Source organism: Octopus sinensis, linkage group LG17 (genome assembly GCF_006345805.1).
Source record: "Octopus sinensis linkage group LG17, ASM634580v1, whole genome shotgun sequence".
Classification (NCBI taxonomy): Eukaryota; Metazoa; Mollusca; class Cephalopoda; order Octopoda; family Octopodidae; genus Octopus; species Octopus sinensis.
In genome coordinates, this window is record NC_043013.1 from 4567108 (window position 1) to 4592019 (window position 24912).

General features: G+C 35.0%; 1 protein-coding gene across 1 annotated transcript; it reads left to right on the forward strand.

The window, feature by feature from the left end:
* The first annotated feature begins 13506 nt into the window (after positions 1–13506).
* On the forward strand, positions 13507–23182 carry LOC115221105. The gene is made up of 4 exons (XM_029791319.2): positions 13507–13650; positions 19465–19660; positions 21495–21568; positions 22990–23182. The coding sequence occupies exons 1-4, from the start codon at positions 13533–13535 to the stop codon at positions 22992–22994; spliced, it is 393 nt and encodes a 130-aa protein (XP_029647179.2). The 5' UTR covers positions 13507–13532; the 3' UTR covers positions 22995–23182.
* Positions 23183–24912: the final 1730 nt, after the last annotated feature.

Consider the following 24912-nt stretch of genomic DNA (forward strand, 5'->3'; position numbering starts at 1 on the left):
TGCTAAAACAATTTTCAATGTCATCCTTTAGAAAATCCTTCTATTATAGAATACATTCATAAACACCAAGTCAAGGAATACTGGTGGAATATTCCCATCAAAATTTCTGTCAAATGTAAACATAACAGGCCGGATATTGTTGTTTGGGACAGAGGTATGTAAAGGTATGTACCACTACAGAGGTTAGCTACCCTGCAGATATAAATATCTCTTTGAAAATCAAAGAAAAAGAGGACATCTATGGACAACTGTTTCGAAACCTTCAACTTCTTTATCCAGACTATAAATTCATATTCATACCAATAATAATTGGAGCACTAGACTTTGTTAGTAAATGGTTAAAGGAGAATCTGGATAAACTGGAATTTTCAGAAAGAGAAATCGATCAGCTAATTCGTACATTACAAGTGCAATCTGTGAGTGGAACAGTAAAAATATGCAAGACTTTTCTCAAGTTCCAAATGTGAATTTGTCTGCGTTGACTACATCCCAATGATGAAGCCTTATATCTTTCTCGGAAACCGGCCCCTTCTTCAGTGAAAGATTTATAATAATTAAAAAATAGAGGAGATATACATACATACATACATACATACATACATACATACATACATACATACATACATACATACATACATACATACATACATACATGATGGCTGCCCCCTCGTTATCGAGTATGGCCATTGCACGAAGCTTAACTGTTATTGGTGCTGTGGTCGAACGTGACTTTTTAGCCCAGCTAAAGATCTACAATGTCTTGTACAGAATTGGCAGCCTTTGAAGCGCTTGATACAACACTACAAGACTTCAGAAACAATAAGATCATGGGTGGTGTCACCCTCCTCATGGCTGGTTACTTCAGGCAAACGCTACCAGTCATTCCCAGAGGAACAAGGGCAGATGAGCTGAGTGCTTACATCAAGTCCTCATATATCTGGCAACATGTCAAGCAGCTTACTCTGACAACCAGCATGAGGGTTTACATTCATGGTGACCCGTTAGCTGCACAGTTCTCCAACAACTTACTTGACATTGAAAACGGAAAACTTCCACAAGATCCAGAAGATAGCCTGCACCACCTCCCATGTGGCAATATGACTGCCCCCCTTGAAGATCTGAAGAGCGAGGTGTTTCCAAACATTGTCACAATCTATAAAAGTCACAAGTAGCTATGTCAAAGAACAATTCTGGCACCAAGGAATGATGCTGTAGACAAGCTGAATCTAAATTTGTCGTTTCAGCTTCCAGGACCTGAATGTTCATAGAGATGAATTGACTCTGTCCCTGACCAAGAACAGGTAACGCATTACTCAGTGGAGTTCCTCAATTCACTGCACCCACCAGGATTTTCACCACACATTCTGATCATGAAAACAGGTGCTCCCACAATGCTATTAAGAAACCTTGATGCACCTCTACAAAGTTGGTTGTTAAAACAGCCATGCGCCATGTGTTTGAAGCAACAATAATTACAGGCAACATGATGGGTGAGAATGTATTCGTTCCAAGTATACCTCTTATCCTAAATGATCCCCTCTTTCAGTTCAAGAGACTGCAGTTTCCTGTCAAACTTAGCTTTGCAATGTCTATCAACAAAGCACAAGGTCAATCAATAAAAGTGGTGGAACTTAACCTCCTTCTACCTTGCTTCTCACATGGTCAGCTGTATGTTGGATGTTCTAGAGTTGGAGATGCAAAGAGCCTCTACATTCTCAGTGATAAACATGGCAAGACAGAAAACACAGCATATGAAGAAGCACTTACATGAATAGTACGCCCATGTCATATACTGAAGAGTAAAACTATTGAGTGTTAAAGTACTCCTGTTAGACTTTCACTTTTCGACTGACATGCGTGCGTATAAAAGGGAAACAATAACCTGATATATTCGCTGTGTGTGTGTGTGTGTTGTGTACTCTCCTCACGGGCTTTCATTGTTTATAATCTGTAGCTATTTTTTGGTTACGAAACAAGTTAGACAAACGTGTATTTACTTTATATACATATATGAGTTGAAAAGTTTCTTTTCACATTTCACCTAACGTCTATGTTCCATGCTGGCATGGGTTGCAGCGTTGTCTAGAAAGTTGTTATCACAGCTACTAGCAGTTGAAACCTGCGTAATCTAGACGGCATTTATAAATTTCGAAATTTCGTTTTCTTTAACCCGGACAATGCCGGGTTTTTTCATCAATAAATATTTTTCGTCATTTTCATTGATAATTTTATTATATTTTTTTACACAACGTCTTCACGAGATTAATCTCTCTCTATATAAACGGCAGTTTGTCTGTGCGTGTTTCTGTGTGTCTGTTTGCTTGTACCCTCACCCTGACCACGGCTTTCAACCGATTCTGATGAAACTTGACACACACATAGCCCAATGTCATAATTCAAAACTAACGCAGCGAAAATTTTGAAAAGTTCCCCCAGTTCTGAAAAAAATCGATAAATTCGACATGGGGTCGAGAATCAGAAACACGAACCACAAACTGTCTAGGGGACGCAACTCCACCTTTTTTAAATCTCAAAAAAAAATTTACCATCATTTTTTCCATTTTTTTGCTATTTTTTGGCTATAACTCTCTAAAAATGCTTTATAGTTATTTCCCTTACAAACCTGAGCAACGCCGGGCGATACTGCTAGTTTCTTATAAACGCTAAAACCTACATTTTTACGTTTAACATTCAGTTATACTATTTTCATCGACAAGCTAAGTAACATTTTTTATTTAACAATATTATTTAACTTTTGAATTGTATTAAGTTTGATTATTATTATTATTATTATTATTATTTTATTGTTGTTAAAATATTAATTTATATATAATTTCTTGATAATTATTATTTACGATGTGTATATCTATTTATTTATTAGGTTTATGATTATTATTAATTTTATAGTGTGATTTAACGAATTATATATAATTTAATTTGAGAATTAGCTTTGTAAGACAATATATATTTTTAATAGTTACGTAGTATTACATTTAAGTAAATTAGTTAAATATTAATTGATATCTTGGTCAACTATATAATTGAGTAAAATATTAAATCTATATATACTACATATATATTGATAATATAATTAGTTTATCTAGTAGGCGTGTATATATTTAAACCAATTCCTATAATTAATTCTAATATTTATAGCTTGTACTAACATTATGTATATTACTTAACATTAGTTTTTAATATAAATTACTTAATGAGTATAAGATTTTATTTAGATGTTTATTAAATAAATTAATTAATAATTTAATTTAATGTATATAGATTAAATTATCGTATTTAGTTTTCACTTAATGTATATTTTGTATTTTATATATATAGATATATTTGTTTTAGATATTTTAATTAATTGTATCTTATTTTTTATTCTATTTTTTATTTAAACAAGAATATATTTGTTAAGATATTTCGTTTTTTACAAGATTATTTACGTATATTTATTAATTTATCTAATTAATTATTTTATTTTTTTATATCTGTAACCTGAAGAGCGGCTATATTTATATTGAAGTGATTTTACTATTATTATTACTATTATCATTTCTTAAATATAGCCACGAAACACGTGTCGTTATTCTACCATATATATACGTTTTATTTACTATTTTGCACATTACTTAATCATTGTTATATGTATTATCTTATATTTAATCTTTCTATAATATGTAATCTTTCTAAATGGTATAATTTAATTTTTCATTATTGAATTGATAAAACGTGTTTTTTTTTAAATTTATATATATATATATATATATATATATATATATATATATGCGTATATACATACATTTATGTAGATAGCTACATCTATATATACATGTATATATGGGTACAGGACATCAAAAAAACGTTAAACACAATGAGAAACGAAAACATAAAAACAAAAACATGGAAACGAACTTTTTTTCAAACAACGAAAAAACAGAGAACAAGACATACAACACAAGAAATATTCCCCTTCTTCAGTTGTCCCTGTTTCGTCTACTCCGCGTTTCGAAGATAAGGACAAGACGAGACTTCATTGAAACAGTCCTTCCCGCAAAGCAAATTAAATAAAATTTGATATTTTTGGCGGAGGGGTAAAAGTGGTAACAAGAACAGAACAGTAAGAACAAAATAAGACAGTAAAAACAGTAAAAGACAGTACAAAGAGAATAACACAGTAAAAACAAACGATGAGGGCTGTTAAGTCAAGACAATGGAAAATCTATTCTGAATGCATTAAGGAGACAACTTATGAGAGGGACAGGATAAGCCGTCTTGTGTTGGTGAAGATAGCAGTTGGAAAGATGGCTTCCCTCTGATCATGTGTCAGTGACGAGAGTCGAGGAGGAGAAGTAAGAGGAGGGAAGGGTGGGCGAGAAAACCAGAAAGGATGAAGAACAAGAGAGGGAGAGAGATAGACAGAGGAGAATTAGTAAAGTTGGAGAGTGCACATCATAATTATTAAGATAAAACTTACTGTTATTCTTTTATTCTTTTATTCGCTCCAGTCATTTGACTGTGGCCATGCTGGAGCACCGCCTTGTTGTCGAACAAATCGATCTCTGGACTTATTATTTGTAAGCCTGGTACATATTCTATCGGTCTCTTTTGCTGCACCGCTAAGTTACAGGGACGTAACCGTTAAGACACACACCAAAGATCGGTTGTCAAGTGATGGCGGGTGTGACCAAACAGACACACAACACACACCACACACACACACACACACCCAACACACACCACACATATATATATATATATATATAATTAATCAATATAGGGTGGCAAGGAAAATTTTTGTAGATTTTTATTGCCACCAGCGGCCCAGCGGGAAAAAAATTAAATAGTCATAGACCATTTTTTAATTCAACATTAACAATTAAGGAACGGCCATAATAGGCCATTCACCACTAGAAAACCAGCCAAAGCTTCTACCGCAAATAAAGATCAATTCCGTAAACATACGGAGAAAATTAAAAAAACATTTACCCTGTAATTCTTGTACGGTATACCGTTTCATCCGTTGTTTAATGGTAAACCAACCTAATTAAATTAAATCAAGCCAATCTTCCATAAGCCCCTCGGATTCATCAGCAGAAATAGCTATTTCTTGCTGATGATCCCGAGGGCTTATGGAAGATGGGCTTGATTTAATTTAATTAGGTTGGTTTACCATTAAACAACGGATGAAACGGTATACCGTAACAAGAAATTACAGGGTAAATGTTTTTTTAATTTTCTCTGTTTACGGAATTGATCTTATTTGCGGTAGAAGCTTTGGCTGTTATTTCTAGTGGGTGAATGGCCTATTATGGCCGTTCCTTAATTGTTAATGTTGAACTTAAAAATGGTCTATACTATTAATTTTTTTCCCGCTGGGCCGCTGGTGGCAATAAATTCTACAAAAATTTTCCTTGCCACCCTATATTGATTAATTATGAATTTTTTGGTTAATTCCGAATGAATCGACGGCTGATATTTATTTGCTGCCGATAAATTTGGCGCGAGTGCGACGATTTGAAAATTTTAGGTCAGATATTGACTTGGCAAGATTGGATATGCCTCGTGTAATTATCTGTCCCGAGAGCTATTTCTTGCTGATGAATCCGAGGGCTTATGGAAGATTGGCTTGATTTAATTTAATTAGGTTGGTTTAAAAACCATTTAAACAACGGATGAAACGGTATAAAACCGGACAAGAAATACAGGGTAAATGTTTTTTTAATTTTCTCCTGTTTACGGAATTGATTCTTTATTTGCGGTAGAAGCTTTGGCTGTTATTTCTAGTGGTGAATGGCCTATTATGGCCGTTCCTTAATTGTTAATATATATAATATAATATATATATAATATATAATACAACGGGCTTCTTTCAGTTTCTGTCTACCAAATCCATACTCAAGACTTTGGTCGACCCGAGGCTATAGTGGAAGACACTTGCCCAAAGTGTCATGCGGTGGTAATGAACCCAGAACCATGTGGTTTGTAAGCAAACTACTTACCACACAGCCACAACTGCGCCTATATATTGGAGCAAATTTGGCTTACAGCTGTTTCCAGTAATCATTAAACGTACATAACTGATAGGTTTACTCAATTAGTCTATTGATCAATAAAGGACAATTGAACGACCTAAGAAAATTGTGAATGGAACAACAAAAATCTGCAAGTCTTTTCTCAAGTTCTAAATGTGAATTTGTCTGTGTTAACTACATTCCAAATATGGAGCCTTGTATGTTTGTCGGAAACCGGCTCCCTCCTCAGTGAAAGATTTGTAATAATTAAAAAATAGAAGAGACATATATTCTTTTACTTTCTTTTACTTGTTTCAGTCACCTGACTGCGTTCATGCTAGAGCACCACCTTTAAAATATATATATATGTGTGTGTATGTATGTATGTATGTATGTATGTATATATATATATATATATATATATATATATATATATATATATATGTATGTATATGTATATATATATATATATATATATATATATATAACAACTAGAGAGAGATTATCAATCCGGGAAAAATGCTTCACAAGCTATCCGTTCGCACACCAGACTAATGATATTATTTAGAATTATTTAGATCAGTGAGGAACTCCAGCTAATCTTGAGGCAGGGTCCAAGGTTATGGTTCGTCACAATTCTATATTGTATATCAGTTTTTACACAGTGGTATATAAGAAACAAGTTAAAAATAATGGTCTTTACATAGTTTTCCTTAATTGACCAATTGACTAGTTGAGTAAAATGACGACTGGAAACAACAGTAAGCGAAATTGGCTCCAATTAAGGAAAACTATGTATTCTTTTACTTGTTTCAGTCATTTGACTGCGGCCATGCTGGAGCACCGCCTTTAGTCGAGCAAATCGACCCGGGACTTATTCTTTTTGTAAGCCCAGTACTTATTCTATCGGTCTCTTTTGCCAAACCGCTAAGTGACGGGGACGTAAACATACCAGCATCGGTTGTCAAGCAATGCTAGGGGGGCAAACACAGACACACAAACATACACACATACACATATATATATATATATATACATATTTACGACGGGCTTTTTTCAGTTTCCGTCTACCAAATCCACTCACAAAGCATTGGTCGGCCTGAGGCTATAGCAGAAGACACTTGCTCAAGATGCCACGCAGTGGGACTGAACCCGGAACCGTGTGATTGGTTACCAAGCTACTTACCACACAGTCACTCCTGCGCCTGTGTAATGACCATTATTTTTAACTTGTTTCTTATATACCACTCTATTTAAAAACTGATATACAATATAGAATTGTGATGAACCATAACCTTGGACCCTGCCTCAAGATTAGCTGGAGTTCCTCACTGATCTAAATAATATCATTAGTCTGGTGTGGCAACAGAAAGCTTGTGAAGTATTTTGCTCGGATTGATAATCTCTCACTATTTGTTATATATATATATATATATATATTATATATATATATATACATATATATATATCATATATAAAATTGAATTAGAGTAGAAATTGATATTAATCAATTAAAACCAGTGGCCTAGCATATTAAAAAAATCCGAAAATTAAAATATTTTTACATACAAAATTTAAAGGCCTGACCACTAAACTGGTCGGTATTTTGGTAATCGTTATTATTTCCTATATTTTCATTTGTCTTGCTTATTTTCTTACGCTTTGGTTTGTGCTGAGTTTTTATTTGAGAACACATTCTTCGTGGAAAATAGCGATTTTGACGTCTATATCTAGCATGTTGACCGTCCATTTTTAGTGGTCAGTCCTTTAAATTTTGTATATATATATATATATATATATATATATATATATATATATATATAGGCTTAGCAGACCTTCCTGTTGTTTTCACTGTCCTGTTTTTGTCACAAATCTTGAACCTCCGCAACATCGCAAATTTTATTTAATTTGCTTTCCGGAAGCAACTGTTTTATCGAAAGCATATCTTGTCGTGAATTGCTCGAAATACGGATTAGAAATACAACCAACAACTGATGAATGGTCACTCATTGAGCTGTTTGTCTTGTTTTCCATTTGTTTCTTTCGTTGCTTGCAAAAAAAAACCCTTATTCCATGTCCTCATACTTCGTATTTTTATTGTTTATGTTTTGTGACGTCCTGTGCCCACATATTTATATGTATATACGTATACATGTATGTACGTATACGTATGTATATATGCATATATATAAAAAAGAAATACAAAAATGGGACAAGAACGCAAAACATCCAGACGGTTAGGTGATACAAAAAATGGGACAACAAAACATCCAGACAGACGATACAAAAAACAAGGACGAGTCATTCGGACTTTTCTTTCCTCAGTCGGGTTCCAGATTAAGGCTGCAATTTCGGCTGGTTATACTCGAGATTGCTCCAATCTGGCCAGCCCCTAGGTAAAACTAAGCTAAGAACATTAGATTCCTTGGAAGAAAGAGGCGAATGTATACGAAAACAAGGACGGAAAAAAAAAACAGAGATATGTTACACATATACAAATGTAATTAACAGGACATAACAACAGGTGTCTTTCGACTAAGGACGAATTAAATTAAGCTGGCGTGTGTGGAATTAAAGTCTTACGGCAGGGACATAAGATTTAACAGGCACAGGGAAGAATATAGATGTTGCACGGATGGTGGTCAAACCACGAAAGCAAGTATATACATACATACATACATACACACACATATATATATATATATATATATATATATGTGCCTCTTCTATTTTTTAATTATTATCAATCGTTCACTGTGGAGGGACCCAATTTCCAACAAACATACAAGGTTCTGTCTTTGGGATGTAGTTAACACAGACAAATTCACATTTGGAACTTGAGAAATGTCTTGAATATTTTTATTGCTCCACTCACAGATTGCACTTGTAATGTACGAATTAGCCGCTCGATTTCTCTATCTGAAAAGATCAGTTTATCCAGATTCTCCTATAAGCATTTACTAACAAAACCTAGTACTCCAATTATTATTGGTATGAATATGAATCCATAGTCTGGATATAGAAGCCGAAGGTTTCGAAGCAGTTGTCCATAGATATCCTCTTTTTCTTTGATTTTCAAAGAGATATTTATATCTGCGGGCAACTGACTTATATGATGGTACATACCTTTGCCTCTCAGTCCTAAACAACAATATCCGCCTGTTATGTTTACATTTGACAGACGTTGTGATGGGAATATTCTACTAGTATTCCTTGAGTTGGGTGTTTATGAATGTATTCCATAACACATGGACTCTTCCGTCGATGTCGGCGTTTGAGCGTTCAACTTTTCGCCGAACGACCTGCGCAAATGGTTTGTTTATAGTTAACAAATGTTCGCGCCCTACAGTAGCTCACTCTCTCCATCAAATCGACGTTGTATGAACAGGTGTACCACGGGTCAGGTGTCGAAGTGTATCTTTACAGAAACGTGTGCGCTCATATGTATATAACATATATACACATTCATATGTAATATATTTATATATGTGAGTGTGTATGTGTGTGTGTTTGTGTGTGTGTGTGTGTGTGTGTGTGTGTGTGTGTGGTGTGTGTAAATGTACGTACAGAAGTATGTATGTATGCATAAGCCCAGTCACAACTACAGCCGGCTATTACCAGTAAAGGTTTTAGTTGCCAATTCTGTACAAGACATTGTAGATCTTTAGCTGGGCTAAAAAGTCACATTCGATCACAGCACCAGTAACGGTTAAGCTTCGTGCAATGGCCATACTCGATAACGAGGGGGCAGCCATAATTTATGTATGTATGTATGTATGTATGTATGTATGTATGTATGTAGTCGATGTTATCGACTAGATCCTTCCCCAAAGTTTCAGGCAACGTACCTGCAGTAGAAAGGATATTACATTCGTTTTAACGATACATGGTTCACAACATCATGAATATAAATAATAATAATCTAAAACTGGCTTCAAATTTCGGCACAGAGCAAGCAGTTTCGGGGGAGGGGCTAAGACGGTTACACCGACCCCGGAAATCAACTGGTACTTATTTTATCAACCCTGAAAAGATGAACAGTTAAGTGGATTTCAGTGGAATTCAGAACGAAAAGACGGATGAAATGCCGCTAAGCATTTTGTCCGTTGTGCTAACGATTCTGCCTTAATTATCTGATGTTGCAACATATCATGTGATAAATGTTCATCTCGTTAGAAATAGGTGAAAAAAAGTAACATACATACATACATGTGTGTGTATGTGTGTGACCGTATGCGTATATACATACATATCTATGTATTGACTGGTGGATATTTGTAAATACATGCATATATCTACACACATGTACGTGTGTATATATATATATATATATATATACATATATATATATACATGTATATGTGTATATATAGATATAGATATGCATCTGTGTATATATAGATATATATGCATATATATATATATATATATATATATATATAAATAGATGAGTGTATTTTTACCTTGTTAACAATAACACGGAAAAATAAATAAATAGTTACCAGGGCAGCAAAAATCTCACAAGTAAAGGTGTTGTAACTCCTTGTTTATAAAGGTAGAAACTTCGTGTTTACGTTGAATATTTTGAATAATATGAATAAAAAAATGGAGTTAACGCAGGTGTAATCAAATATTTTTACTTTCGACACATGTTTCGAAAATTCCACTGATACTATATATATATATATATATATATATATATATCCATGAGTGTGTGGTAAAAGTTTTCTTCCTAACCACATGGTTCTGGGTTCAGCCCCATTGCGCCACTCCTTAGGTCAATGTCTTCTTCCATAGCATCGTGCCTTGTGAGAGGATTTGGTAGACAGAAACTGAAAGAAGCCCGTCGTCTAAATATGTGTGTGTGTGTGTGTGTGTGTGTGTGTGTGTGTGTGTGTGTGTGTGTGTGTGTGTGTGTGTGTGAGTGTGTGTGTGTGTCTTTGTGTCTGTGTTTGTCCCCCACCACCGCTTAGCAACCGGTGCTAGTTTTTTACGTCCCTGTAAGTTAATGGTTCAGTAAAAGGTAAGTTGTTGGTTCGGAAAAAAGAGACCGATAGAATAAGTACCAGGCTTTGAAAATTATTAGCGCTAGAATCGATTCAATTGACTAAAATTTCTTCAAGGCAATGCCCCAGCATGGCCGCAGTCTAAGGACTGAAACAGAGAAAAGATAAAATATACATATATATATATATATATATATATATGTATGTACGTCTGTATGTGTATGTGTATGTGTATGTGTATATAATATATACATATATATATATATATATACACACAAATAAAGGTTACAAACCTAATTAAGGGATAGCAAAATCCTACAAAATTACACGTTATGTACCTATAAAAAGAATGCTGAACATTACAGTTAATAATCAACTGCAAAATAACTATATAAACCGAGATTAATTACATATTTATTTATTATAAGTTGAGAAAATAGAGATATAATTAATAAATTATTATCTATTAATTAAAAAAATTGACAAAATCACTTACAGCTGTTTCAGTTCAAGACTGTCAGAAAATCAATTAATAAAATTTAAAATTATTTAAAAGTTGATGCCTCGTCAGAGGCATGTTGAGTAACAGTTTGCAGCCGTTTACTCAAAATACATGAATTGAATACCTATTTTGTATATCCTAAACTACCTCTAACGAGATTCGACTTTCAGATAATTTTAAATTTTATTAATTAATTTTCTGAACGACTTAAATTGAAACAGCTGTAAGGGATGTTCGTCAGTTTTTTAATTAATAAATACTAATTTATTAATTATCTCTCTATTTTCTTATCTTATCTTATATATAAATCTAAATTTTTCTGAACTATATATATATATGTATATATATATATATTCTTTTACTTGTTTCAGTCATTTGACTGCGGCCATGCTGGAGCACCGCCTTTAATCGAGCAACTCGACCCCGGGACTTATTCTTTGTAAGCCCAGTACTTATTGTATCGGTCTCTTTTGCCGAACCGCTAAGTAACGGGGATATAAACACACCAGCATCGGTTGTCAAGCAATGATAGGGGGACAAACACAGACACACAAACACACACACGCATATATATATATATATATATATATATATATATACATATATACGACGGGCTTCTTTCAGTTTCCGTCTACCAAATCCACTCACAAGGCTTTGGTCAGCCCGACGCTATAGTAAAAGACACTTGCCCAAGGTGCCACGCAGTGGGACTGAACCCGGAACCATGTGGCTGGTAAACAAGCTACTTACCACACACCCACTCCTGCGCCTATATATATATATATATATATAATTATATACTTCATATATAATTGAACTGAGGTTGATGTATCGCCCTGAATGGTTTAGTCGATCAAATCGCCCCCGGTATTTATTTTTAAGTCTGATCCTTATTTTTTCGGTTCTTTGCCGAACCGCTAAATTGGATTTCTTTCAGTTGGACCACCAAATCTACTCACAAGGCTTTGGTCGACCTGGGGCTATAATAGGAGGTACTTGCCCAAGGTGCTGCGCACTGGGATGAAACTCGCGACCATGTGGCTTGACTTAGCCTTCTCATACACACACACACACATACACGTATATGTCTGTATATGAATATATACATATACATACACACACACGTGTATGTATGTATGTATGTATGTATATGTATGTATATGTATGTATTATGTGTGTGTATGTATGTATGTATGTATGTGTGTGTGTGTATGTATGTATGTATGTATGTGTATGTATGTATGTATGTATATGTATGTATGTATGTATGTATGTATGTATGTATGTATGTATGTATGTATGTATGTATATGTATGTATGTATGTATGTTTGTATGTGTATGTATGTATATGTATGTATGTATGTATGTATGTAACATAATCTCTACAGATCTAGTCTACAAAATCCTATTGACACCAGTTGTTGCGAAGCGAACTTGTACATCGCAGAGCTTATTCTTACTTTACTTAACTTTGTATCCTTCTTTCCAAAGTATCCTGAATTGCATCAGCAGATACACGACATTCGTACAATATAACATATGCATATTCGTTTTTATGGTATCCACTTTTTGTTTATATTTAACTTACTTGCAAAATACATATAAATAACATTAAGATTTTAATTACCAACTCAGAAGGAAACATATGTAACTATATATCTCTAGTGCATACAGTTACACATACACATCCATGTGTATATCCATTAAATCGTATTCATATATTTATGGACATGCCTTTGCGAATAGACCATGTTATTATGCACACTGGCTGCAGAACAATCTCCAGTTGCCCTTTTGTGTCAGATATTTGCTATTGTGGATTTGCTTATTATCAGAAATTTAAACTGATCACAGCAGGGTGATAATGACAGAACCAGATGTAGTAGACATTCAATAGAATTCTAAAGATAATTACAATGATTTACTGACCCATTTGTCATGGAAAGTATGAACATCTCTAAACGTATGACAGATGAATATTCCTTACGAAGAAGAATATTAAATGTCCCATGGAGTCAGATGGATCTGACAGGTTGTATGAAGATATTTACTATAAATACGAAATACTTGAGAGAGAAAGCATCATTTCGAGGCCTGACAGAAACCATTCCGTTTGTAGCAAGTTGGGTAAGCCAATTCCTTGTTTTTCTTTCGTTTTAGGAATTTTGTTTTGTTTTGAAATGTGTATCTTCAGTTATTGTTGCAGCATAATCTCATATACTTTTCGTCTATACCTATTCCTAAATATCCATACATGCTCAAGCCATAAGCAACATTCTAGTGGAATCAAGTAATTCCAAATCACCCAGAGAGCCTCTACATGGACACACAACCTCCTAATTGTAGGGCCTAAAATTCCCTCAAAAGCAAGCCAAATCTGTCTTTAAAAAGGATACATTAGATGTAGTCCTTCATACCGTTGAAACAAAATGCACGGAAACAAGTCCAGATAGCATTGGGTTAGGGAGCTGATATAACTCTGGTTACGGCAACCTGACATTAGCACAACACCAACAAGCTATATATATGATAAACACACATCATATAGCATCATTCTCAAAACACACACGCACACACACACACACACACACACACACACACACACACACACACACACAAACACACACGAACACAGAGATACTTTTATATGCAGGTTCGTATGGTATGCGTGTATACATATGTATATATGTTGTATACTGAATGCATATATATATATTTCTTTACTACCCACAAGGGGCTAAACACAGAGGGGACAAACAAGGACAGACAAAGGGATTAAGTTGATTACATCGACCCCAGTGCGTAACTGGTACTTTATTTAATCAACCCCGAAAGGATGAAAGGCAAAGTCGACCTCGGCGGAATTTGAACTCAGAACGTAACGACAGACGAAATACGGCTACCTATTTCGCCCGGCGTGCTAACGTTTCTGCCAGCAGCCTCTGCATAAACGTAAAACCACCTAATTGCAGGGTTTAAGATTCCCTCAAAAGCTGGGTGCCACATCTACGTATATAATATATGTAGTTTGTTGCTTTAAGGTACATGAGGTATTTTATAAATATGCCTCTTCAAGTATCAAATCATGAAACCATTAGTAGCTTTTCGGTTTTGTATTTAATTTTATATATATATATGTACATATATATGTATATATATATATATATATATATATTATATATATATATATATATATATATATATATAGATATATATATACGCACTAGTTTGGTCCTTTATTGTTACTTGTAAAAAACGGCTGATCGATAAATTTGTTAGCGAAGTAACTAACCCATTAGCTACAATAACAATAAAGGATCGAACCAGTGCGTGTGTTTATTATTATGCCCATCCAAAGGTTCAATAATATTTCTTTCAACACACGAATACACATCAAGAATCTTGCAAACCAAATACAAATACGAACTATATATATATTAACAAAACTGTCCGACGAACGGGAACGTGAAACTCCGAGTAACAGCTTTTGTTAAATTTCTGCTGCTTTTAAATGAAGCATATTATTCTGCCTCTGGTATTTGAGTACTCTTTTTTCCACCTTGTTTCACTTTTATGAGCTTACTCTCCGGTATATATATATATATATATATATATATATATATATATATATATATATATATATATATGCATATACATAAATTCATACACGCAAAACATGTGCACGTGAGCAAAAATGCGCACACAAACACATACACATACATAAAGGGTAAATGAATGTATATATATATATTTATATTGACTTTGTGTGTGTATACACTCATGCACGCATATACACTCATACACATACATTCGCACTCGTGCAATTTTAAAGTTATATCTCTAGGCCTCCCAGTATTTTTATGTATATGTATACTCTATGTTTGTATGTATATAACTGAATATGCATAGCAATGTTTGTATCTGGGTATATGCATGCTTACATGCGTCTTTAGATCGGAGTCACGTACGTGTGTTTATATATATATATATATATATATAATATATATATATATATATATTTGCGTGTGTGTGTGTAGGAGGGGTGGGGCTGGAACGTTCCTGGCTTTTGGTAAAACAAAATACAGGAGGATCAGTTACTCTCTTTTACTCTTTTACTTGTTTCAGTCATTTGACTGCGGCCATGCTGGAGCACCGCCTTTAGTCGAGCAACTCGACCCCAGGACTTATCCTTTGTAAGCCTAGTACTTATTCTATCGGTCTCTTTTTGCCGAACCGCTATGTTACGGGGACGTATACACACCAGCATCGGTTGTCAAGCGATGTTGGGGGGGGGGGACAAACACAGACACACAAACACGCACATACATATATATATACACGACGGGCTTCTTTCAGTTTCCGTCTACCAATCCACTCACAAGGCTTTGGTCGGCCCGAGGCTATAGTAGAAGACACTTGCCCAAGGTGCCACGCAGTGGGACTGAACCTGGAACCATGTGGTTGGTAAGCAAGCTACTTACTACACAGCCACTCCTAAAAATATTCCCCTCTTAGATTCTCACAATTATTCCTGTGGTCCTTCAGTTTTTCTAAGCCCTGTAAAAGAACTCGGAAGGTTGGGCCTCCAACCAGGCCCTTCGCAACACTCTTAGAACCAAGAACTTTTCAGCATCCTTTCCTATGTGTATGAATACACACACACGCACACACACACACGCACACACATATGCAAGCAAGCAAGCGCACATACATACACATTCATAATATATCAAAGGAATCAAAGGTCCTTACCAAGCCATATGCTTATAAGGCCAGTTCCCCAGATTCAGTGACGTATATATTCCTTCCCCGCTCCGTAGATGGGGCGCCGGTCCGTCGCCAGATCAGCCATTTTTACCAGTTGAATAGACCGGTGCAACATGAAATGATGTGAAATGAACAGTCTGGGAATTGAAACCGCGATGTCACGATCATGAGTGCAACACTCTAACCATTAAACAACGGCCGAAACGCCGTTAAGCATTCTACCCGACGTGCTAACGGTTCTGCCTGCTCGCCGCCTTAAATCATTAAAGCATTAAGTTTACATTGAGTTTATAGCTAGAGCTGACTCGTCTTTGAATTTTTGGTCTCTTAGATCTCTCTCTCTCTCTCTCTCTCTCTCTCTCCCACACACACACACACATATATACGCACAAAAATGCGTATATAAAATATATATATGAGTTTATATATATGTATATACATACATATATATATATACATACATACAGAGAAATATACACACACATATATATATACATATATTTGTATATATATATATGTATATATATATATATATATATATATATATATATAAAATATATATATATATATATATATACACACATATTTATATTCTATAAATATGTACAGTAGCTAAGTAACATTGGATCCAAATTTTGGAACAATGCCATCAATTTTGGAGGAGGGGTTAAACTGATTACATCGATCCCAGTACTCAACTGGTACTTATTTTATCGATCCCGAGAGGGGGCATAGGCAAAATGGACCTCGGCGGAATTTAAACTAACAACTTAAATACGGACGAAATGCCGCAAAGTATTTTGCCCAGTACGCTAACGATTCTGCCAGCTCGCCGCCTTACAGTAGCTAAATGATAGATAACAACTCAAAAGGTAGACGAAGCGGGTGAAGAACAAAGAATTTATTGGTGAGTATGGTTTCGAAAGATATTGTAACTGCTTGACTTAAAATATGACCTGGGATCGATTTCTTAGACTAACCCAATCAAATAAAGAAGTAAATGAAAACGTAACAATATGCTGATAATATTTTGGACTGCAAATTTACAATATTGACAATATACAACATTCACCTCTATTTGGGATCGTTTCATCCCGAATTCTATTTCACATTACTATTTCTATTTCATATTTTTATACTGTTGAATGAGTTTATTAATTTGCATCTTTAAAGTTTACATCTTTTTTAATTTATTTCTATGACAAGAACCGAGTTTAACTGCCTAATGAGTGGCATCGAGAGTTAATGAGAAGCATTCAGAATGGATTGATTTTCTCAACATCAAAATTGACAAGCTTTCCGAATTATTTGTATAACATTAGGCAAATGTCGCAGAATAGAGGTACAGTGCGTCTAGATTTACGATTGGAGCTATGTTAATAATGATCTTGCGCTAAGTATGAACTTCTTGACTTCATGTATTATAAATTTATAATTTACATATTCTTTCTTATTTGGAAAGCAGTTATTTTACAAACTTTGGGGAGCATTCAACTAATCGAATAATGCGAAAGCAAAATGACATGCAAATATCTTACTTAATTCTTAAACTTTCAAATATACTAACAAGTCTAAATGATATTAAATAATAATGGAAATACTGCATTAAATGATAAAAAAAAAAGAAATATAATACCGAAATAAGATAACAAAATGAGTTTGACTATTTTCATAATCTTATTGGCAAATATCTCACAGCCTACAACTTCCAACCGAAAACCAGAACAAGTGAATTTCAACGCGTTCTGGAAACCGGTGCAAAATTTCTTATAAATTTATAATGAATATTGCTTTAATTGGCTTAAATAAGAACGTGTTGGTTTTAGAGATATTAGATCTTTTAGAAACAATAGCGCTCACAAAGTATGTGGGTTGACAAACAATACTTAGTTTTGTGCCTCTATCTTTCGAATTTTGGCGAATAAATACATTTTTCGTTATGCACTGGAATTTATTTCATAAACAAATTATTGATGCGTTACACAATGTTTTGATGTTGTAACGTACCTTATAAGAAATCTGCGTTTTTGGCCGACACTACGTTCGTAAATAAACTAAATTCAAATTGTGAATAACCATCTCTTTTACATAGTTTCTTTAAGAGCAGAAAAGAAGGATCAGTTTGGCTGGTTGCACTTTTTTCTGCATCTCTTTCGGAATAAGCATCTGTTGCATGTGACCGCAGAGACTGTAAATGTATTCTAAAGTATACTTTAAATCAAACTGGGTTTACTCTCTCGCAAAGATCAATTTCTGCAGGTATAAACTCAGAAGCAACTATGTAACTAAGAGACTGGCTTCCCGAACATGTAATTTAAGTTCGATCCAACTGTTCGGTACCTTGGAAAAGTTGCTTCCGTCGTATGTAACTAGCGTTCTGTGATTGGAATTTGTCGAAAAACTGTACGAAAACCCGAAAACGGTGTTTTCAAACCAAAAAGTAACCTCAAATAGAGCCCAGACTACGTGGCTTCAAAGCCAACCTCTTGACTACATATGGCTATAGTTGCATCCATACTTGCACAAGTCCAACTTTGCAAGAAACGAGATTGGTTCATACAGTAAATTTCCTTTGGAATAAATCCAAGCTGTTTTTTATAACAATATCCCTGAGTTCAGAGTTGCACATGGGGCACGATATCAGTGTTTCTGTGATAATATAACGAATAAGCAATGGACCCTTTAAAAAATCTCTAACCAACGACATTGTTCACAAAATGCGATATGGAACTTAAAATCAATATTTTCAATGAAAGAGTAAAAAGGTGATTAGTTAAGTTTTCTTAGATGAATATATATTATACAAATGGGTATTTTCATATTGTAAATATATTAAGAAAATATCATTAAATAAAACTACAATATAATAAATCCTTCAGAAAATAGCATTGGAAATTGAATCCTTAGATTATTTAAGGAAGATTTACTATTGGAATGCAAACATTTGGGAATTGGTCATTCTCTGTGATAAGTGAATGATGCTTATTAATTTTATCTCGTAGCAATTAGGAATGTTGAAAGCAACATGTTCTTACTATCATGAGCATTTATACCGCAACAGGATCCTCATTTTTCAAAATTTTGCGTTGTTACACGCATACAGAAATCAATAAAATTGAATATAATTAAATTTCTATCTAATGCTAATTTTTTTTTTTCATTTTCCATTTACAGATTTCAACAAATCAATAAATATGCAGAAAATCATCATCACTCTTCTAGTTGTTGGGATTATGTTTGCTATGCAGGTTTCCTGCCAGGAAAGTATGCTTGCACCTCCCAACCGTCCCTCTGAATTCAGAAGTCCCGAAGAGCTTAGAAAGTATCTTAAAGCCCTCAATGAATACTATGCCATTGTTGGTCGACCCAGGTAAAACGTTACTATTTCATTGTTAATATTTTCTTCGAAACAAAAATTCAAGTATCACAATTACAATAGTTGAGAGTTTTATACAAATGAAATGTTTAGACATGTACAGTGGTTGCGAGTTTTAAACTTGTATACAAGTTTCTTGGAAAAGCTGTTCAGCTTTGCCAGTACTGAGAGCGCTCAGGAGCAAAAATGTATTCTCGCATTAAGAAGAGTCTGTTTGTTGTGAGTTTACATTACAGCTTTTAGTGGAAGTAACACCCCCTCCCCATTGTGGTTAGCCATGATAAGATGGATTCTATACTTTACATTATCGAGCGATTACTGTTTCAATCTCATTCTGAGATTTAATTATGCTTACTGTTCGTTTTTCGGCATCAGTGGCAGACGCCATTAGAAAAACTTATATCTATTTGCAAAGGAGCCTTCTCTTTCATCGCTACCTCGTGGTTACCGCCCGTTGACGAGGGACAACAATCCCGAAACTAGTTCGAGCGTATCACTCAGGCTTGCGAGGAAGGGATAGCCTCCCTTTGCAAATACTCCAAGGACACAGATATTGTGTCTAAAGCCAGCTAGATACGAAGATCTCTTGGGGCTATAAAGCTACAGTAACACCCCCTCCCCAATGTGGTTAGCCATGATAAGATGGCTTCTATACTTTACATAATCACGCTAAAGTTTTTGTGAAAGTCATGAGTGTTACATATGATCACCACCATCACCACCCCCATCGAAATTACGGAGCCTTTGTACCTAATATTAAGAAGCCAGTATATTGAATTTATAAACTTAAAATAATATCCATCTTTGACTATATCTCATTACTAATATTATCTCTGATATTTTGAACGTAAATATAATGATTGTGGTAACATCTAGCTAATTGAAGTTAAATAATTACTGAAACCTCATTAAGTAACTCAAATGTTTCAGGGCAACTGGCATAACAGGACAAACAGATGAGAGCTAGCGAAATGGATGACAATTATCCTGGCCAAAGATCACCCGATTTGGCCATTGGAATGTATTGAGACGGATAATTGCTTTTGTTTAGCTCCAGATTAGCCCATACAGACGTTCCAGTTGTGATTATCCAATCCATTCAATCTAAGATACACCTGTTATACTATCGCCCAGTTGTCGAATTCCTTAAAATATAACCCCAAATCCTTTAAAATTCCAGCAAATCAGTATTATTTCATTATCGCATAGTCAATTTGGAAGCACTCCGTCGGTTACGACGACGAGGGTTCCGGTTAAATTAAAGTGTAAGTGGCTGAGCACTCCACAGACACGTGCACCCTTAACGTAGTTCTCGGGGATATTCAGCGTGATACAGAGAGTGACAAGGCCGGCCCTTTGAAATACAGGTACAACAGAAACAGGAAGTAAGAGTGAGAGAAAGTTGTGGTGAAAGAGTACAGCAGGGATCACCACCAACCCCTGCCGGAGCCTCGTGGAGCTTTTAGGTGTTTTCGCTCAATAAACACTCACAACGCCCGGTCTGGGAATCGAAACCGCGATTCTATGACCGCGAGTCCGCTGCCCTAACCACTGGGCCATTGCGCCTCCACATCGCAGAGTCAATATCGCTTCACTTATTGAGGTGGCGTTATTCTTGCAGCGAAGCGCTAAAATATTACAGCTGTCTTCACTATTTTTTCCAGCCTATTTTTCATTCGTATTTTATACAAAATTTAATAATTAATATTGACCAGATATTCATGTAAAATGATTCTGCCTAAACAACAATTGTGAAATAGAAAATCTATTTTGTATTTGTAACTTCGATGACTATGTTAATGTAAAAATATCTTCTCTTTTAATTAAGGTTTGGACGCAGTGTCAGCAAAAGAGCTGCCTCTAATACTTTCGCTGAAGCACTGACTTCCAAAAGAAATGACGGTAATATAGTTTATATATTTAGATATTTTGCTTCAAAATCATTTTGTGGTTAAATTGTATTTATTACATCACACAACGTTTTACAATATTACTTTCAAAATCCCCATCTATTAGTTAGTGATTAATTATATAAGCTTACAATATTTACAACGATAGACCGTTGGTTAACTAAGCTAACTCAATAGACGTAACTATTCCCTTGAAGGTCCATAGTTAGACCTATCTATGTTCTATATATCAATCTCATTGTAGTTACCCTGCCCATTCGAAGCTAGTAGAGTAGTGACGTCAATATAACTAACTGTACCCATCCCTAAATCAGGGTTGTATTACAGTATTATAAGCTTCAGGATAAAGCAATGCACAAGCATCCCCCACGTGCACAACCAAAGCATACGTAGATTAGCAATGGGTCCTTAGACCCGCAGAACACACAGACAACCTTTAGCTGTGTCCTCGCCTTAAGACATTACTGTTCCAAAATGAGGCCTTGTACCTATGTTAAAAATTACTATATTATAGAATTAGTTTACAGTTAATTTGTTCGCAGTTTACAGTATCATGTTGACAGAAATGTTTGTGTTTTTTTTTTTTTGTACTTGTTTCAGTCATTTGACTGCGGCCATGCTGGAGCACCGCCTTTTAGAGTGGTGAAAGAGTACAGCAGGGATCACCATCTCCTGCCGGAGCCTCGTGGAGCTTTTAGGTGTTTTTTTCGCTCAATAAACACACACAACGCCCGGTCTGGGAATCGAAACCGCGATCCTCCGACCGCAAGTCCGCTGCCCTAACCACTAGGCCATTGGTTAATTGTGTGCTAATTAACATTTTTGATTTTGTTCTAATTTCAAATCCGGTTAGAAATAACTTCGCTTTCAGAATCGGCTAAACAAAAGAAAATCAACGTAGACAAAAGATCTAGCTGAGTCAATATTAATTGTAATAATGTACTATCATATCTATCGGCTTTTTAACCAACACTGTATACTAGGACGATTGTAAACATTTCATTTATACAATATGTGTGTGGACTGTAAAATGGAGAGCAGCTGTAAATACAATTCGACTTGTTTTGAGGTCTTTGCCAGTAGAATACTGAACATTTCAAAAAATGTCAAAATGTCTGCACACAGTTTTCTACAAACGGATTGTTTGCAACCATGGTAACACATAGTGTTGGCCGAAAAAAATATATAGATTTGTCCTATAGTACATTATAGCAATGTTAACACCCAGATTATTTAACATCAATTTTTATTGTTAAAGTAGTATAGTCGTCCTGTTTTTTTTCTTTTGAAAAACTGTATTATATTGTAGAAAAAAATGATTATACAAAATAGTTTCGAATTAATATTTGATATAAAATATATTTAACCAATTTGAGAACGGAGTTAATACTATATTTTATTTGTTTCTTTCAGAATAATCAAAAAGGAAACTTAGAAACTTATCTCAACAGCAATACATGGAAATGAAACCATGTTGCTTTTCCATACAGATGCCGCTATTTTCTGAACAAACTGTTTTTCTTAATCATTTTAAATATAAAACAAACACTTCCTAATTGTTTTGATCTCTATGGTGATCACGAATAAAATATGTACATAAAATATTCAACTGTTTTGTTCTAGTATTTTGTTTTCTACATTGCCACAATACTTGCTTTTTTTCTTCCAAATTTTCTTATAAGCATGAAATCTTTTCACTTTTATTATGTGCATTCAGAGTTGAGGGTTTCTCCAAATTACATCTTCAGATGCTTTCATTCGATTAATAGAAAACTACGGTTAATTTTTCAAAACGAGCATTACATTCATAGTGAAAGACCATGTCTGAATTCACGATGCCAGCGTTTTACAAGGTCATATGATGGGGCATCATCACCATAAGTTACTTTCATTTCATCAAAAGTCTCCCGTGGTGTGCGTCCTTTCAAATACAAAAACCGGATCACTGCTCGACACTCAACAGGCTCCATTTCACACTTGACTCGGTTCAAACACCTGTAAATCAGAAACCACAATTAATTCAGAGCTGTAATTTGCCACTTACTCTATAGAGATATAAATGATTGCACATGCAAAATTTCAGTTAGATCAAACAACTGCAAGTAGGTCAGAGGCATTACTTATTGAACGTCCCTCGTAAAATCCAAACAGACCGATATTAACGAATTTCAAACTTAAAAACATCTCTGCGCTTGTTTTTCATAATGAAATATACATTGATTCAGCATAGAAATGTTATCTTACAGCTGTTTCAGTCATGCAGATATGGGTATCTCATTAAATATATACATACTATTCCCTGGCAAGTCTCTGCGGTTTTCGCCCGACATACAATTTCTTATAGAAACAATATTTTATTACGAGTTCAAACTACTTTGACGTTCTCTGCATTATTATTTTCTATTGAAAGGCAGAATCTTTACCGCACCAGACAAAATGCTGCGCGGAATTTATTCCGGCTCTTCCCGTTCTGAGTTCAAATATCACTGAGGTCGACTCTGCCTTTCATCACTTCGGGGTCGATAAATTAAGTAGCAGTTTAACATTGAAAACGATTTAATCAACTCGACCTCTCCACTAAAAATTTCAGGCCTTGAGCCTATTGTAGAAAGGATTTTTTCTATTGTATATTCTCTACTCACCTTCACAGCCAGGATAAACGGCCAAGCGAACTTTATGAAACGTCCATAACGATCATTTAACAAACATTGTTTGAACGAGAACAATGATTTCTCCAAAGACAGTCGTCGATTCCCACTGGATAATTTGATGTGGATCATGGTTAAAGGAACTCTTAAGTTGATGAAGAAATGTTATACATATGTATATCTTTTTTTATTCTTTTACCTATTTCAGTCATTTGGCTACGGTCATTCTGGAGCACCGTCTTGAAGGATTTTAGTCAAACACATCGACCCCCACCCCAGGATTTATTTTTCAAAGCCCAGCACTTATTCTATCGGTCCCTTTTGCCGAACCGCTATGTTACGGGAACATGAGCACACCAACACCGATTCTCAAGTGGTGATGGGGGGACTATTACATACACAAAGACACACACACATAGATATACACATAGGTATTCATACATATATTCACGACGGGCTTCTTTCAGTTTCCGTCTACCAAATTCACTCACAAGACTTTGGTCGACCTGAGCCTAGAGTAGAAGACAGTTAACCAAGCTGTCACGCAGTGGAACTGAAACCATAAGCGTTTGGTTGGGAAGCAAGCTTCTCACCACACAGCCACGTCTGCGCCTATACACACACACACACACACACACACACACACACACAAACTCAAGCATGTATTAAATCAAAATAGAACAAGATA